This window comes from Gallus gallus, chromosome 7 (assembly GCF_016699485.2).
Source record: "Gallus gallus isolate bGalGal1 chromosome 7, bGalGal1.mat.broiler.GRCg7b, whole genome shotgun sequence".
NCBI classification, from domain to species: Eukaryota; Metazoa; Chordata; class Aves; order Galliformes; family Phasianidae; genus Gallus; species Gallus gallus.
Window position 1 is genome coordinate 27835192 of NC_052538.1, and position 17428 is coordinate 27852619.

General features: G+C 43.8%; 1 protein-coding gene across 1 annotated transcript in view; it reads right to left on the reverse strand.

The window, feature by feature from the left end:
• Positions 1-700: 700 nt before the first annotated feature.
• The window catches only part of PARP14 (poly(ADP-ribose) polymerase family member 14), a 35759-nt gene continuing 19031 nt past the window's right edge, over positions 701-17428 (reverse strand). Inside the window, exons 20-35 of the mRNA XM_046943930.1 lie at positions 16748-16881; positions 16623-16656; positions 13403-13657; positions 12820-13056; positions 10038-12328; positions 9150-9386; positions 8703-8924; positions 8177-8240; positions 7396-7545; positions 6692-6754; positions 5387-5554; positions 5018-5227; positions 4320-4928; positions 3777-3922; positions 2133-2307; positions 701-1834 (exon numbers count right to left, since the gene is read on the reverse strand). Of these exons, the coding sequence (XP_046799886.1) occupies positions 1545-1834; positions 2133-2307; positions 3777-3922; positions 4320-4928; positions 5018-5227; positions 5387-5554; positions 6692-6754; positions 7396-7545; positions 8177-8240; positions 8703-8924; positions 9150-9386; positions 10038-12328; positions 12820-13056; positions 13403-13657; positions 16623-16656; positions 16748-16881 (5285 nt within the window). The 3' untranslated portion in view covers positions 701-1544. The remainder of the gene's footprint in view (positions 1835-2132; positions 2308-3776; positions 3923-4319; positions 4929-5017; positions 5228-5386; positions 5555-6691; positions 6755-7395; positions 7546-8176; positions 8241-8702; positions 8925-9149; positions 9387-10037; positions 12329-12819; positions 13057-13402; positions 13658-16622; positions 16657-16747; positions 16882-17428) is intronic.

Here is a 17428-nt window from a genome sequence, read left to right on the forward strand (position 1 = left end):
CTGGCAGCCAATGAGCGAGCGGAGGGGGCGGGAGGGGGCGGGGCTGAGGCGGCAGGCGATCCTGATTGGGTGAGGCTTACCCAAGGGGGGAGGAGAGGGCAAGGCGGAGGGGGGCGGTGCGATGCAATGCGGTGGGATGCAACGCAACGCAACGCAACGCAACGCAATGCAACGCAATGCGTGGTAGTGTGGTAAGGGGACTGCCGACCTGGACAGTGCAGTGCGTTGTGGAGCAATGCAGGGCATATCTAAGCAGCGTTGTGCAGCAGAGCGCTCAGTGCGGTCGGGGCGGCGCACCGCGCAGGGCAGCGCTGCAGAGCATCGGAGGGCCGTGCAGTCCCGCGTGCTGCAATGCAGCGAGGCGCACTGCAGCTGAGTGCAGCGTGGCATAACGCAGCGCTGTGCGATGCAGCGCAACCCAAACGGGTCCACGCAGTGCAGCGTGGGGCCGTGCATCAAGGTGCTGCATGAGACTCAGTGCCCTGGGGTTGCTGCATCCCTCTGGTTGAAGCTCGCAGTGCGGTGACGCAGCTCCCAGGCCCCCTCCCTCCCCCAGGAGGTACCCAATGGCACTTAAGCCTTTCCAGCTTCTTTCTGTGCGTAGCATTGCTGCGCCATAAATATATTCCGATGTAAAGCAACACTTCTAAGCGAAGTACACTCCTCTGTGTAAACAATGACTCAGCAGTACCACACAACCTATTCGGAACTACTTTTATTAAAACACATACGTGTGTTTTACCACATGGCTCTTGGTTGTGAGTTAAAACACGTGGCTTTTGGTTGACAGTTGCAAGATAATCACCTTAAGTTCATAATCTGCATAAGTTCGGGGCTACGCATATCATAATGTATTTACTTTAAAGAACATTAAGCATTTTCGAATGGTTTGAGTGTGTACGTATAATGCATCCCTATGATATGCCCCTAGAATGGGTGTCGCTAATGATTGAGAGCGTCCCTTTAGATAAATCTGTCCAAAGGGGTGCTTCTACAGAAAGGTTCATGTTGCAATTCCATCCAGCAGAAATTCATCACTCTTTACTACCCTGAAAACTCCAGGAGCGATGGCTCTGTAGGTGGCAGCTGGATGTACGTAATGCATAGAATTGTACAGACACGAAGGTTGGAAAAGACCTCTAAGATCATCTCGTCCAATCATCAGCTCAACCCCACCATGCCCTTCATTGCCACGTCTGCCCTTCTCTTGAAAACCTCATATGGTGTGCATAGATGGCAATAGGTATGGCACAGCAGCTCCCCTTCCGCCCAGCTCCCACCTGCCTTGCTTGGGAAGAAGTCTAGCTGTTCTCACAGCTCCTGCCTACACCTCTGCAAAACTGAATTTGGAACGTGAGTATTAAAATAGTGCATTCTCAAATAATTGCTTATCCTGGCCTTGGTGACTATGAAGACTTATTTAAACACGTGGGTAGATTTAAAAAAGCTCTTAAGAGACCTAAGTGTAAACAGCAGTCAAGAAGCACCCTGCTACATTTTTATATAAAAAAGGCACCAGCATTTTTTAGACTATGAAGAGTATTCTATCGTCTGAAAGTAATAAGATATTCTGGGTATGCCTGAATGTCATTAAATATGACAAACATATTTGGAGCATTCACATCATCGACTACGCTGTCGTACAGGTCGGTAGGATCAGCTGAGTGTTTTGGAGGTGCAGCGACCAGCTCTCTGCTTCCAACACAGAACTCCCCTGTGAGGACCCGGACCAGGTACATGTATTTTCTGCCACTCATATCTGGCCTTGAGTAAGTGTCCTCAGCAGAGTAGATTGCATCAACGGCAAAGTAGGTTCCCTTTCCAATGCTTGCAGCTGTTTGGAAAGAGGTTTTCAAATGCAGTTAGTGTTTTTATTCCCAGAAGAATCTCTTAAATTCTTTTATTATTATTATTATTATTCTACAGAAATTATAAATTGGTTGTAGTTTATCAGCACAGTCTGAGTAATAATCCTTTGTATCAGAATCAAACATGAATCCCCTTAGACCAGGCTGAAGTGTCAATCAGATCTGAGTTAGGCTGCCCAAGCCTCTCAAGCTCAAGTCAGTCCTAGAGATCTGCTGGCAGTGTGTACACCTTCAGGAAATTAACTGCTTTGGAAAATGACTCACCGTGCATTCCAGCAAAACCACGATTAAATCCATTGTAGTTGATTGTGCTTAAAGAGCTTTTCGCTGTCCCGTGAAACAGCAGCTTCTCGTTATCTTGATTTTTGTTCTTCATACACAGAGACTTCTTTTTGATTTGGTAGGACTGCCAGAGGAAGGGATTTTGTATTCTTTGAATCTGCAAAGTCACAAAATGGAGCTGTGGTAGGGACCAATATTGATCGTGACCACAAAACACCAAAAGCAAACCAAACTGAAAGAATGACAGTAATTATTGCTATACCCTGTTACTGTGTGTTTAGTGAGCCTCCTGAAAATCAGAAACCAAAGTAAGTTACAAATGGTTTTTGAGCTTGGTAATTTTTGGCACCCATTTGTCTTGCCTTGCATACCGTGTACAAGGCAACTATAGTAGCACTGGTATTTTCAGAGATAGGATGCTTTACTGGTGCTTGTGGAAAGGAGGCATTGATGTGAGATGCATCCTGTGCATCCCAATAGTCTTTACTGATGATTTTTCCCATTAAAAGGGTAGGCTGTAGCGATAGCATTACAGTGAGTTTATCTTCTAGGCCTCAGCAAGGAAGTCAGAATTACTTCCTTTGCTTTGTGGCCGTGAGAAAATCCTATTAAAAAATAAAGTGGTGGGGAGGACAGATGTTGCTGGCTCCTGTGTCAACAGTGTGAATGTAGCTTAGGGCAAAACAGTGTATCTGCATCCAATCTAATCTTAGAGCTGCAAGAGCTTTCCATTTTCAGTGGGAAAAGACTTCATGTCATTACCTGATTTTTTTTACATTGTACACTGATATTTTGCTCTATTCCCATTTTCTTGACCACGATCATTGGAGAAATTTTTTCAAACAGATGTTCTCACTCTTAATACCATTTTATTTTCTCGTATAATTCCATCTTCTCCCTGGCAATTAAATCTCTGTCCGTTGTTTTGTGGAGTTTTCAATGAAAAAGGATTGAATCATGACACTTTGTTTAAAAACCAGCACTGTAGCCTGAAAGGCTCTGTCTGGGACCAACAGGGAAATCCATCCCTCTAGCAGTAAGACAGTAAAAAGCTTTATAGCCATCCTGCAAGGACAGGGCTGCAGAGAGCTAACCGGGCAGCTGGCTCTTCCACTAGGGTCTCTGCAACTCCAAATGTTTCTTAGTTTCCCAAGACCTCCCACTGGCAGATTGCCACCCTACAGACTGACGGGCAGCTCTGCTGCATTCGGTGACCAAATCTTGTCAACTTTGGACAATGAAATGAACTGCAGAAAGAGGAAGCAGAGTTTAATCTAATGCATCGCTGAAAGGCTTTTCGCCCCTTAAATCATATTTCTTATATACAAAAAGATCTTTTCATTTTGAACGTGTTTGTTCATACTTCCAATTCAACATATAGTTTCCTAATGTATCATGTTAACTATTCAATACCACATTAATTAGACAGAGAGTTAGACCAAATACTTATGGTCACTCATTTTGCATTACTAGGAAGGCAGGAACGCCAGTACAACTCTTAGGAATTTTTGAGAGACTGATGCAGAAGCTGTATTAGGTTGCAGAAATGTGACAAACAGATACTTAGGAAGTATATTAATGCTTTCCAGCTCAAGAGTTCATTTTTTTTTCCCCATAGGATTTCACCTGTTCTATGACAAAGTTGTGAGCGGTTTTCTGAAACAACTTCTGAACTTCCAGATATTCCTGACACGATCGTGCGAGGGTCACCAGTTTGACTTGTTCCCCTTGCATGGCTTCCCACTTTGCAGGGTTCTCTATTGACTGCATATCTGCAAAACAGGAATTGTTTAAGCATCACTCGTACCCAGCTCACTTTTATCGGTGTCCTGCAAACTGACTGCAAATAGGGGGGCTGAGAGGACAGCAAATATTATAAAATACTTTATTCCAAAAATGTTCCTTTGTCAGATTTATGCATTAATCCTATGCTTGCTAGTCACATACACACGGATAACTTTTGTATTTACAATAGAAGTTATGACTTTGGTCGTACCTACTCTTCTGCTAATTATGAATTTAGAATTGCTGGCTATGGCATGCCCAACTAAATAAGTACGTAAATAGCTAATGGAAACTTACTTCTTTGGAATAACTTGTTTGTCATTATCAGAATTATCATTCAATAACCACTATTAAAGTTTTCTTATTAGCAAAGCTGTAATTTACCTCCATTCTTTGGCTCACGTTGAATGTTTATAGTTCTTCCTTGGTCATCATGAGCCTGTAGAGTATTCAGATCCACTTTGTAGATGGTCTTGTTAATTTTGACAGTCAGATGTGGTTTTTTACATAATCTGGCATCTTCCAGCTGCATATTTGTCAGTTTATCAAAAGCAACAAAGCTATCATCACTTTTTTGATACTTCCATCCTACCAGCTTATAAATAAGTTCTGCCTTGTTTTGTTCTTCTTGAGCAGCCTTTTTTTTTTGGATCATTTTTTGAACTTCCACAAAAACAGAGCAGACATCCCTGTTAATACCAGAAATTGTAATGCAAGGTGGAGAGTGGTTCTTCTCAAGCTTAATGGTAACGTGTTTTCCTCTCTGGAGATCTGCCAAAGCCTCAGTTTGTCTCTCATCAAAATTTTCAATTACGTCATCTACAATCCTGTTTTCAAGCTGTTCCTTTAAGATCACATCTATTATCCAGGACTCAGTTGCATCCACATTTTTTTGGCTTTCTCCACAAATTTGAAATGTAACCGTATCGACTTTCTTCTCCAAAGCCAGGAGCTTTTTCTTCTCGATGGATTTTTTTGGTCCCCAAAAACATGCTGTAAAGAAATACGTGTTAATTATTGGTTTTTATATAGAAGATCTTTAGTTTTGTGATCCCAAGTGCACAGAAAACCCACCTACTTACATTTTGGCGTAGACATCCGTGATTGTGGTGGTTCAAACAGACCTGGATCTTCTCTTTTCTTCATGCTTTGAAGAAAGTCTCTCAGCATATGTTTCTGGAAGATGATTATTCTGATTTCTTTCAAATGCGGTACTGATCTACTGCTTACAAATTCCACTATAGCATCCAGCATATCATCAGCTACCTTTGCTGGACTCTGTTGTGCAGCACCTAAACAAAAATAAAAGACACGTATCAGGCAGCGAACAATGTTTAGATCAAGGCAGCATCCAGCTCACATAGTTTGGCGTCACTCTCTCTTCTCTCATTATATCTTCTCACCAAATACCCTCATCACAGCTCTAACCAGTTCCCCATGAAAATACACACCTGTTCCAATTGCCGGGAAGGCAACAGATTTGTATGTCCTTAGCTGACACTCATGAAGCACTTCGGAGACCTGATTCTTCACATTCATACTGTGAATCAAGTGGATGATTCTCCTGCATAACAGTGCACCACCCTTTGTAGTAATAAAACCACTTTGAAGCAGTCCACCTGGAAGAGAGAAGATAAAAAAGGAGACGTTTTCATAAGTGGCTATCTTCTGATAAGGCAACTGTTAATATGGATGCTAGTGTACACTGGAGTGATAAATACTTGAAGAGGAGTGGAGAAAGTAGGAACAAGTCCACTGTGAAGGGTGGTGACACACTGGAACAGGTTGCCCAAGGAGGCTGTGGATGCCCCATCCCTGGAGGCATTCAAGGCCAGGCTGGATGTGGCTCTGGGCAGCCTGGTATGGTGGCTGGCAACCCTGCACATAGCAGGGGGGTTGAAGCTAGATGATCATGATGGTCCTTTTCAACCCAGGCCATTCTATGATTCTATGTGTGCTATATTATCCTGGTTGTAGTTGATTCAAGTTTTCTCTGTAAATATTCCAATGTCAGGATTTCACGAGACAATAATTCAAGTGATTGCATGTTTTCTGTTTGACTGCCATTTCCTAGAATCTCTCCTACTAAGCAGTTTCTTATTTAGCACAACTTAACAAATTATGTTCAATTTAAATACAGCTCACTTTTATTTACAGGCATGCCGATTGAATGCGCACAGTTCATTTATACATGAAATCCTTTCTTATGTCACTTATTCACTGGAAGCTCAAACTGTTACTCTGCTGAAGAGCCAAATATTAAAAATAACGTCATGAAGATAATGACTATTTGGTCTAAAAGCCGTGGTACGGAATCTTTAAAAGGGTTCTTGTGTTTTTCAGAGCAATACTGTTTGGTTATAAACACCTCAGATTGAAGTCATGTTGTGAGGATGAATGGACTTGTGAACGCAGAGTCTGTTTGAGCCAAAGGGACTGTTGGTGCTCTTAAGCCAGGAGCACGCTTGAATAACTTCAGGGCTGACATCTTACACTCTATTATTTTCCAAGCATTTATTAGCATCAGAAATCTTCCAATGTCTGTTCAGTCGTGAAAAGAAAAATTCTTAAAAGCATATGCCAGGGCAACAGGACTTCTCGAAACTCCTAGCAGTGAGAGGTTTTGGTTTTGTTTTGTTTTTAAGATAATAAAATAATAAAATTATGCTATCAGAATACAGAATTACAACAAGAACAATAAGTGTTTTGAGAGAAGAAGAAATCTAATTTAAAAAAATGTGTGTGTTTTAACTTACCATATTGATTACATTCTTCTTTTACATCGAAACCAGCAGCATCCATAATAGCTTTGAAAACCCCTTAAATTATTCAAGAAAAAGCATACACGTTCATTGTCAGCTTCAGTATTTCTACTCAAAACTCCAGCCAAATTCTGTAGTTTGAACACCCCCAAATATCATAATACAGCAGCCAGCAAAGGGCAAAACCTTGCCAGTTCCTCCAAGTGCCCTCTATCACAAACTGCACTGGCTGCAAATAGAACACTGTCTTTGTTATTGATTAGAAATCCTTAAAAATGCCTCCTATTTTGTTCTACCTGGTAGGATTATGACCTTCACCAAACTCTCAGATTGCTTTGAATTATACATTATTTGGTGTCTTCATTCTTACACAACTGAGGCTTAGGCTTATAATGAAATATATGCATAAATATATTAGGATGAGCACTTCTACAGAATTGTATTTTATCTCAAAAATCCCTTTTTTAAATCATTTTTCATTTTAAACCTCTTCTGAGTAATTTGAAAACTACACGAAATATTCAGAACACGTGATAAAACAGTTTAAGATCTATTTCCTGACAAATCACTGCTTTATTTTTCAGATGAGAAACAGAAACTTCATAAAGGTTTCACACATGAACAGCTCTCTCCCCTCTGCGTTCCTAGAAGCTAGCGTAAATTTTCCACTAAAGAACTACATATTCATAGTGCAATACCTGATGTGGCATCAAATGTTTGATTTGCTATATTTACAATAACCTCTGTGTCTTCCTTGGTAATATCTCCACTAGTTACTTTGAGTGTAACGGAGCCAATCCTCATTGTATAAGCTCCCGATGCTTCAATTGAAACGGGGCTGATGAAGTCTGCAAGAGAAAGAAAAAGGTCTTAAAACACTGCAGTTGTAGCTTTGGATATTATCCTCTTCTGCTGATGGAAACTGTAATTTATCCTTAAGTGGAGTTTACTGTAGACCAGCTTGATAGCATCTTGACAGTCTCTGCCTACTTCTCTTTAAATGCATTTCTGAAAGCAGGAAGGTACAGTATTTTTCCTACTTAGATACTGCGAAAATGAAACCAGCTCGATTCCTGTAAGTCTGTGCAATATCAGTTCAGGAAGGACTGCTAGAGTCATGTGATGAGACCAACTGCGTGAGAGACTTTCTTCTCCGAACTCTTAAACGACATGGAGCATTACCAGTAACGGAGATCCCAACACAACCTTAAACCCTTTGGGCTGGAATGCTAATGGTTCTCTTACCAGGTTATCCTCCTCCATGTACTAAGACTGGTCACACTGGGCACACCCTCAGCAAAAGAAATTCCTCATCAAGGTTTTTACAAATGGGATTTAAGAATGTCAGTCCATTAAGAGGAAATAAATGTTCTTTCTTTCTTTCTTATGATATTTCATCTGTTTCCTGCTACATATAAAACCACTTTGCAGTACTTACACTCTCCCCTGTGTCCCACCTGCTGTACCTTCAAAACTTACCTGGCTGTGGTGCTGCACCACAGTACTTCCCAGTTACCCTACATTTTAGTTCACTGGTAAAAGCCTAGAAAGAGAGAAAAGGTACTGAAGATACAATTTCAGACTTCACGTACCAAATATTTATATAATTAAATTTATCAGTCGCGTAACTCTTGCTGAGCCAGCTGATGCATTTTACAGCAGTGTTCAGGCATCATTACTAACAGTGGAAGCTGCACAGTGAACAGTGTGATAACAGATACTGTCTTTGCACTGCCAGAACGGCTCTGTGAAAAGATGAGTGAGCAGCAGCGTGTGTTTGCAGTGCCAACAAACGAGGCACATTTTGTCTGCAGCTTCTGCTTAGTGGGAGTTTCCTTTTTAGAGATGCTGAATGAGATACCAGAGTGACGTCCCTCTTCACTGGCCCAAAGAAGTGAAAAAGTGCTAAGTCATTCCCTTAAGAAAGCAACGTATCACTAACGTGTTGGTGAACTTTGATTCGAACAGCGTGTGACATGGATGGCTTTGCCCTGAGAAAAAATACCTGAATGTTCTGTCTATCATTCGGGTGCAAGACAAAATGAACTTCCTGGAGAGTCTTCCGAGACTGACATCTGCTGAACTTGAATACTTCATCAAACATTAACTTGGAAACAACGGTATGAGGAAAACTAAATCCTCCAGTTCCAATAGCTGGAAAAGCAATGGACTTCAGTCCAAATTCTTCAGCTTTCATCAAGCACTTATGGACTGTGTTTTCTAGGGTCTGTAAAACACAGCAAAGATCAATTATTTAAGAAAATGGGGAAAAAAAATACTTTTGCGTCATACATTGTTAGCTCCATACAGAATATGCTGGTATAAGAAAAAGCTGAGGGTGCACGAGGCATCTTTACGGTCACTGAAACAGGAGGAAGTGAAGTTCATTTGTCTAAATGAACTGTCTTAAATGCTAACATTTCACGTATTTTAAAACTAAAGTCAAATGTACCTTCAGGGCCTGCCCACTTCCTCTGTCCCACTGAGGAAGCACAGCATGAAACACGAACGTGCAATCCAGAATGTATCCTTTCGTGCAGACCACACTTCCGTTACCAGCCACCTGTTGTCCTTTCTCCTTGTCAAACTCCATCTGGAGCTCTGGTCCAGCCTCTTTCAGCAAGGCACGGCAGAGAGGCCCCACGCCAAACTTCAAATCTGTGCCAACGCTATTGACGATAACGTCCGTCTGCAACAGAATGAAAACAAGAATATCTATAGCCAGACTTCAAAACTGCATTTGCCAGCATCGTCACAAGGTACAATATGGATTGTATAAAGCACGTGTAAGCTACAAAACTTGATGCACGTTTCCTCCCTTTTGCTGGAGCGGGACTGCGTACTGATCAGGAGCAGCATCTTTTGCACCAAAACAAGGTGAAAGAAGGTTGCTGTGCTTTCATGAGGCAAAACAGGCCAAGTTGTTTGCTTCCCAGCTCCACAGGAGGTATTTTATTCACAAAATATTTAAAATGTGTGCCCCACTGAATATTTCTACATCTAATATTGCTCCTCTGCTGCAACAGGCTCTTAGAGACAGGGGAATAAACTAATATTGGGAAAAAAAATAGAATCAGGTCTGGACTTGGAAAAATCAGCTAAGCACGCACTGTTCTATGGGACTGCTTTTCTAAAGTAATTTCTTCAACGGCCATGTCACACTTTACATGCTGACCCTAAATCTGGAGAATGAATGAAACCCAGCTAGGGACTAAACATCTGAACTTCATGGCTGCCCACTAGAAAGAGCTCCAGAATGACAGACCCCAGCCTGAAATCTATCAGTTCTGCCATCTTGCTTTCTTGTTTAGCTACCACATGGAACATTTTAAAGACTTACCGTTGCATCTATAATGTCTTTCTTCTCCACTTGGATGCGCAATCCTTCCGCTGTTGTAATCATGTTCTCACCACCTGTAGCCATGAAAAGATCGTCTCCTCTCTTCTCCCTCTGGCTCTCCCCCTGCCTGTGATTTGGAGAGCATTGCTGCTGCAGCACTGAGGAGGATGACTTAGCTGTAAACTCTTTTTGCACAGTCTCTCTCAGAACCCGAACTGTTTCTTCATCAACGGCAACAAGATGAATCTCCTTCAAGCTGCTGTCCCTTTTGAATTCTTCCAGGGTTTTCTTGATGGCTGACACAATTGCATTTACACACTTGTGCGGCGGGAAGCCAAAAATCCCTCCGCTTACAGAAGGGAAAGCTATGGAGCGATGATTGTACGTTTCAGCCAGCTGCAGGCTCTTTTTAATGGCCTCCATTAACAGGTACATACACTTTCCTGAATTCTTCTCCTTCCACTGGGGCCCAACAGCATGGATGACCTGTTTGCAGGGGAGCTTCCCCGCTCCTGTGATCACCGCATCCCCAGCCTGCAGACTCCCAGTCATCCTCACCACCTCATCACACTCAGCCTGCAGCTCTGGACCAGCTGCTTGGAGCAGTGCCCAAGCAAAGCCATCGGTGTGTCTTAGGTCTTCACTTGCTGCATTCACCACAACATCAACTGGGTAATTGCACAAGTTACCTTTATATACCAGCAATTCAGTGCCATCTTCTAGGGTTAGCTTGTAGTAGAGCTTTCTTTCCACTTTATCAACATTTTTACTCTTCTGTTGTTCTTCTTCTTTCAGCCTGATCAGACAATTAAACTTCTGCTTTGCCTCAAAAATCAATGTATTTTTCCTGTCGATGAAGATTTCCTTTGCCCCTGGTTTATCAATTGACACTTCCTTCCAGTAGAGGGATAAGATAATTTTTTCTAACACAGTGGCTGCTTTTGGCACTTCTGCTCTTGGTCCGCTCAGGGAAATATATGGCGTCTTGGTATGAAAGCATATTGTCACACCCTTCTTCCTCAGTTCATCACAAACAGCAGATTTTTCCTTCTCTACAAACTGCACTGCTGCCACCAACTTAGTGGGGATTTTTCTTTCCACCCATGTGTTTCTATCTATAAAATCATAAAGGTTCTGACAAACTTCTTCTACAGTCTCAGTAAAGCCAGTAATGGTCACTGTGTTTCCATATCCAATGGGTTCCTGGATGACTACAGTTTTCTGGGAAGAAGGGTACTTCTTACGCAAGGCGTCAAGCAGATGACTCCACTCTTTCATCTTAGTGACTTCACAGTCCTTCACGTCAATGCTTTTACATGCTAGGCTTGCCTTTAATTGCTTCTCTCCTTCTGAAAGATCTTTAGGAGTCTCTCCAAATAGTATCACGGTGTCATCCTCAAGCTCATAAAAAGCATTAATTTTTTTCGCAGCAAATAACTTCTCTGACATGGTCTTACTGTTTGCACAGCGTAGATACAGGAGAACATTGTGATTAACATCAACTGATGTCGAGGGCATATTCAATACCTTTTCCAGTAAGTTGGCTTTGACTTTATAAACTTCTGCAGATAGTCCACACAACTGAACAGTCTCTTTTGTGTCATCGTAAGAGATCTTTAAGTGTGGATATTCTTTGTGAATATTCTCTTCTAGCCCAGCATTACGCAAAACTGCATACCTCCCTGGGGTGATCGACACAGGAATTTCTATGTTTTGTTTTTCCCTTTTACTTTCCTCCATGGCTTTTTCCATGCATTCCCTCACTTCTTTCTCTGCACTGTCCACTGCTGCTCTGTTGCCTGCTATCACTACCATCTCCTCAGAAATATCAGTGATGATCAAATCAGCATTTTTCATCAGTCTGTTCTTCACGTCTTTCCACTTTGCTGAACTTACTTTACACTTTATAGATATGTAACGCAACATGATACGTGAGAACTCAGTGGAAACATCTTGCTTCCAGGTCTTGATCAACTTAATCATTGTTCCCTTCTGCTCAGAGATAGATGATGATGGACACAGTGTGATTTCTGGTTGAGAACAGTCTGTCTGCGGCCATTTTAGATAACAATGGCAGTTTGCCATTTCCTGGTTTATGGCTTCAATCAGTCTAGCTTGCCTTCGTAAAAACTGCCAGACATAGGGATCCAGTGGTATCACCACAGAGTCTGGCATCTTGGTAACTGGTCTGTCTTCTCCATACAGAGCTGTTCCCAGGGAGTGGTAATATGGATGCACAGAAACTGGTGTTTGTTCAAGTAAATGCTGCTTTTCCAAGACAGTGCTTAGATCTAAGAGTTACACACACACACACACATCATTAATTTCAAATCAAGTGAATTAATCTACGGTTAGCACGGTTAAATTGAATAAAATAACTTGTGTTGTTTGGCCATTTGAAGGAGCTATTTTCATGCCTTTCCAATTTCCCATGCACTCTGTAGGGGACAAGCAGTTCCGAGTACTTTAGTGAATATGCTTATGCCATTAATTCCCTATACAGCTGTATCTTTCTTTCATTTCCCAAGGAAACCCCAGCACAGAGTAGGGCCAAATCAGGGCATTACTATGAAATGGACCTTATTTTCAACCTAAAATAAAACTCATTGTCCCAGTGCATTTTTTATGTTTGCCATTTGGTAGGAGCGGACAAATGAAATGTATCATAAGATTGACGGGGGCTTAAAACACATTACCAAGAACTAAATCACATATTAACATAAAAACATTCCTAAGCAAATACAGAACGTCATAAGAAAAGCAAGGACAGAGGCTGCATTACCTTTGTGATCACAGAAAGTGATGATGGCCGAGTTCTCCACGGGGAAGAGCTGGATGTCTGACACAGGCCCCCCTCCATTTCGTGTGCTTTCAAAATATACTCTGAGGTAGTCAATGGAAATGTCATCTGGTATGTTTTCAGCCTTGATGCTGCGAGTCACTTCAAGAAGCCTGGCAGTTATTTTGAATCTCTTCACTCTCTTGTTTTGTGCACATTTGTTGATGAGTTCTTGAGTATCTGTAGACAGAAAAGCGGTATTAACTCAACATGTTTTCCCACATCCTTATCATCACGGCAGGCACAGGAGTGAGCCAAGTCTGCTTCTCCCTGTATTTGCAGCAAAGACAGCTGCAAAATAACTCAATGTCGTAACAAAAGGGGTAAATGGACACAGCCACGTTACTTTGTGCTGTTCGTTACTACTTTCTCTCTGTCCCCTCATCCGTATCTTGTATATACCCCAATAACCTACAGAATCCATCTCCGTACTCAGCCTGTTTCCGGTTCTCCGCCTGTCTCAAAATGAGATGGAAACAGTGAAGTTGTCACGATTTTCCTTTTCACCCGAAAACTTGGATCTTACCAATACTTTTTTGAAAAGTAGCTACAGCGACATTTAACTCGGGAATCATTTCCACAGTGAAGTCATCATCCGCAGATAGGCCGCTGACATTCTCCAACAGTATCTGTATGCATTTTGCACTGCATCCTTCAGTGTTTTCAAGCACCACAGAAGGTGAAGTCTCTGCAGATTGTTCTGCAGTCCTCTCCATGGAGCGAGCTCTCTCCTGGAGTTCACTGTTTGGGAAATCATTCTCCATTTTCTGCAAAGCTCCTCCTGCAACATTTTGAACAGAAAGAGAAATAGGCCCTGTTACATATTGGTGCACATTTCCAGGAATAAATAGATTAATAGAATCATTAAGGTTGGATCTAAGATCATCCGGTCCAACCATCCACCTACCACCAATACTGCCCACTAAACTGTGTTCCTCAGTGCCACATCTTTCCTTGGACACCTTCAGGAACAGTGACTCCACCACCTCCCTGGGCAGCCTGCCCCAATGCCTCACTGCTCTTTCTGACAAGAAATATTTCCTAATATCCAACCTGAGCCTTCTGGCACAGCTTCAGGCCATCACCTCTCATCCTATCACTGTTACCCGGGAGAAGAGGCCAAACCCCACCTCACCACAGTCTTCTGTCAGGGAGTCAAAAAGAGCCATAACGTTTCCCCTGAGCCTCCTCTGGTCCAGACTGAACAATCCCAGTTCCCTCCACTGCTCCCCATAAGAATTTTGCTGCAGACAATTCACAGCTCTGCTACCCTTCTCTGGACACGATCCAGAGCCTCTTGTAGCAAGGAGCCCAGAACCAAATACAGCATTCAAGGTGCAGCCTCACCAGTACAGAGTACAGAGGGACAATCAGCTCCCTGCTCCTGCTGGCTGCACTGCTGCTGGTAGAAGCCAGGATGCTGCAGGCCATACAGCCAACCTCAGAAGTATCCCCTGCCCCAAACCTGCACGTCCAAAGGACCACCAGCCATCATCCAAGATTTTGCCAAGAGAAAATTGAAATCAGAGGGGGGGAGGGGGTCAGGCAGGGGGGAAGAGAAAACTTTCAGGGGGGGTTGACAGATATGGCTGGAGAGATCCACCTCAGCAGCTCTTCCCATTTCACCTGCGTGGCCTGAAGGTAACTGCAAATGGGAACTGAGAGAGCTGTCCCTCAAGCCAATAGAGAGCAGAAAGGCTCTTCAGCTTCCAGACACACTCTGGATTTCAGTGGTCTGTCAGAACCAGAGGGCTCTGCAGGACCCACCAGGAGATGCTGCCCTCCAGCAGCCACCCAACAGTTCCCTGTCCCCAACATGGCAATTCCCCCTGATAGGAGCAGCCGTCAGGGCAGGCAGACAAAACCAATGCACCACGCTGAGAAGGGATCACACCGCTGGCAGGGGCAGAAGCACCCTCTCTGAGACCAAGGGATGTCTGTACAGCCAGCTGCTGACTGACCAGGTGGGAGACAAACCCCCAACACCTGTAAGTCAACCGCAGAGCCACACAGTACCCACGGCAGCCATCCTTGCAAACAGTGGCAGCTTTCCTCTCACTGTCCCAACGAACACAAATTGCTTTTGCTTAAAGCAACCAACAACCCCCAAGCCCCGTGGCAGCACCTTTGGCACTGTATGGTGACTTCTGACCCCACTGCAGACCCCCACCCCCCCAGAGCCTTGTGCCACCATGCAGGCCTGCTCAGGCCCCCAGCACCCCCACCCCCCACAGCCACTCTGTCATCTCACCGGGCGCTGGTCCTGTCCCCACAGCATCCTCTGACCTCACACCTTCTTTGAGAACAGACATCTTCACCCTATGGTCCTGACGGGGGCTCATGGATCTGGCAGTGGGAGCAGGCCCAAGGGAAGAGAGGGAAACACAGGGAGCGGGGCTGCAGCAGGCAGTTGAGCTGAAGGACTGCACACTGCTGGCTAGAAGGTTTCACAAGCGAGCCTGATATACAGCAACAACTGATACCAAAGCCATAATATTTACAAAAGGGAGGCTTTGAAGGCCTAATGGCATGACCCTGACAGGAGGAAAACAAGGCACAGCTGCAGAAGCCACAGCTCTGTGCCCACAACTGTATCTCCACATCACTGACAGGAATAATCTGTGCCACCACGCCCAGTGAAGAAAGTGTAAAAAAGAGGAGAAACATACAAGGCAGCGTTGAACCAGATTTGGTACAGAAAGGAAAACGCCCCAGTGCACGCACTGACAAAATTCCCAAGGAACTGGTCCTTCTTGCTGGCCTAGTATTGACTTTTCACCAAGGCTGGTGTATTTTGATGTGCAGTGCTGCTCTCTAGACTGCTTTCTCAGCCACAAAACTTGCTAGAATTGTGCTGAAAGGGGATCTGGCCAAGCAGCCAAGCTCACCGAGATAGTGGTGAGATCTGCCACTTCACACAGTCTATTAACTGCAGGGAGTGTAAAGACACCTGGCCTGGGATTAAGACCTTCCATATATGTTTGTATGTATATGTTATGCAGGATAAAGGAACTAAATCCCTCTCTGGATACATTTCTCTGATGAAATTGGCTATTATAGAAGCTTAAAAGAGATGCGTGGTCTAAGTGTGGCAGGGTGAACCCCATCCTTGGTGCACACACCTGGCTACGTGTGCTTCCCTGCATCACCTGAGCCCGAGCGTCAACCTCAGAAAGAAATTTTAAGCACAGCACTTGTCTTGGTTTGGTCTGGGATAGAGTTAATTTTCTTCCTAGTAGCTGGTATGGGGCTGTGTTTTGGCTTTAGGCTGAGAAGAATGGTGATAACACAGCGATACGTTGGCTGTTGCAGAGCACAGCTTGCACAAAGTCAAGGACTTTGCAGCTTCTCATGCTGCCTGCCAGCGAGAGTTGGGGGTGCACAGGGAGCTGCGGGGGGTACACAGCCAGGATAGCTCACCCAAAGCACCAAAGGGATATTCCACACCACACAGTGTCATGCTCAGTAACAAAGCAAGTTGTTTTATTATCATTATTATTATTACTCCCTCCTTTCTCCTTAAACTGTATCTCAATCCACCAGTTCTCTCCCTTCTACCTTTTTGATTCTCAACCCCATCCCACTGGAAGGGAGTGGCTGTGTGTGCCTGCCTGCTTATGGTTCCCCACATCACCTGAGCCAGGCTGTCAAATTCAGAGAGAAACTTTCAGCCCAACTCCCCGTGGAATGGGAGATCTGTTTTTATTTCAGGAAGAATCATCACAGAGAGACGGACAACGCTTTACCTTTTCTTTGAAGGTCTCTCATGGCATCCAGAGCCTAAAATAAAATTAAAACAAATTATCAGTGACTGATCTGTCATTCTCATAATTGTTCCAAAGCTCCAGTTGGGCTTATAATTTGTATTCACCTCTGTGGGAACCAGTTGTTTCCCAAATGCTTCCTGTTCAGCTGCTGCTTCAAGATCCGTGACAGTGATCTTAAATTTCCCCTTTTCTCCCAAATCCAGCTCATGAGTCTGTCTCTCAAGGACCTGCTGCTTCACTGAGGAAAACCAAAGAAAACAGTGGCAAGCCGAACAGAAAAACAACCATATACATTAAACCATGTGGCATTCCCTGCCGCCAGCTTAGGACTCGTGCATTTCCCCACTAAACTGAAGAGCTTTAAACCCATGACACTAACACAGCACACGGGACTTTCCTCCTGGACAGGGAGGAAATAAGCACAGAGGATATCACAGTGGCAGAACAGGAAGACGTAAAGCTCCACCCTGCCTGCGCTGCTCCGTCGCACATTGCCCGACCTGTGTGAGGGCTGCAGCCCCATGGCAATACAGGAGCCCTAGGATCAGCCCCGTGCCTCGCACACCCTTTTCCAGCAGCATGGAGCTGTGGTCTTCCCTCAGCTTACCACACGGGGAGAGGCAGTAGCAAGGAAGCGTGGTAAGAGAGAGAAATTAGACACACATAAATTTATGCACAGACACGTATGTGCATCTGCACGTATTTAACATAACTGGAACTGAGTGCTTCCTCCCCGCTGCATGTTTATATTTCGTATTTCTAATGCATATCTGCTACCATAATAA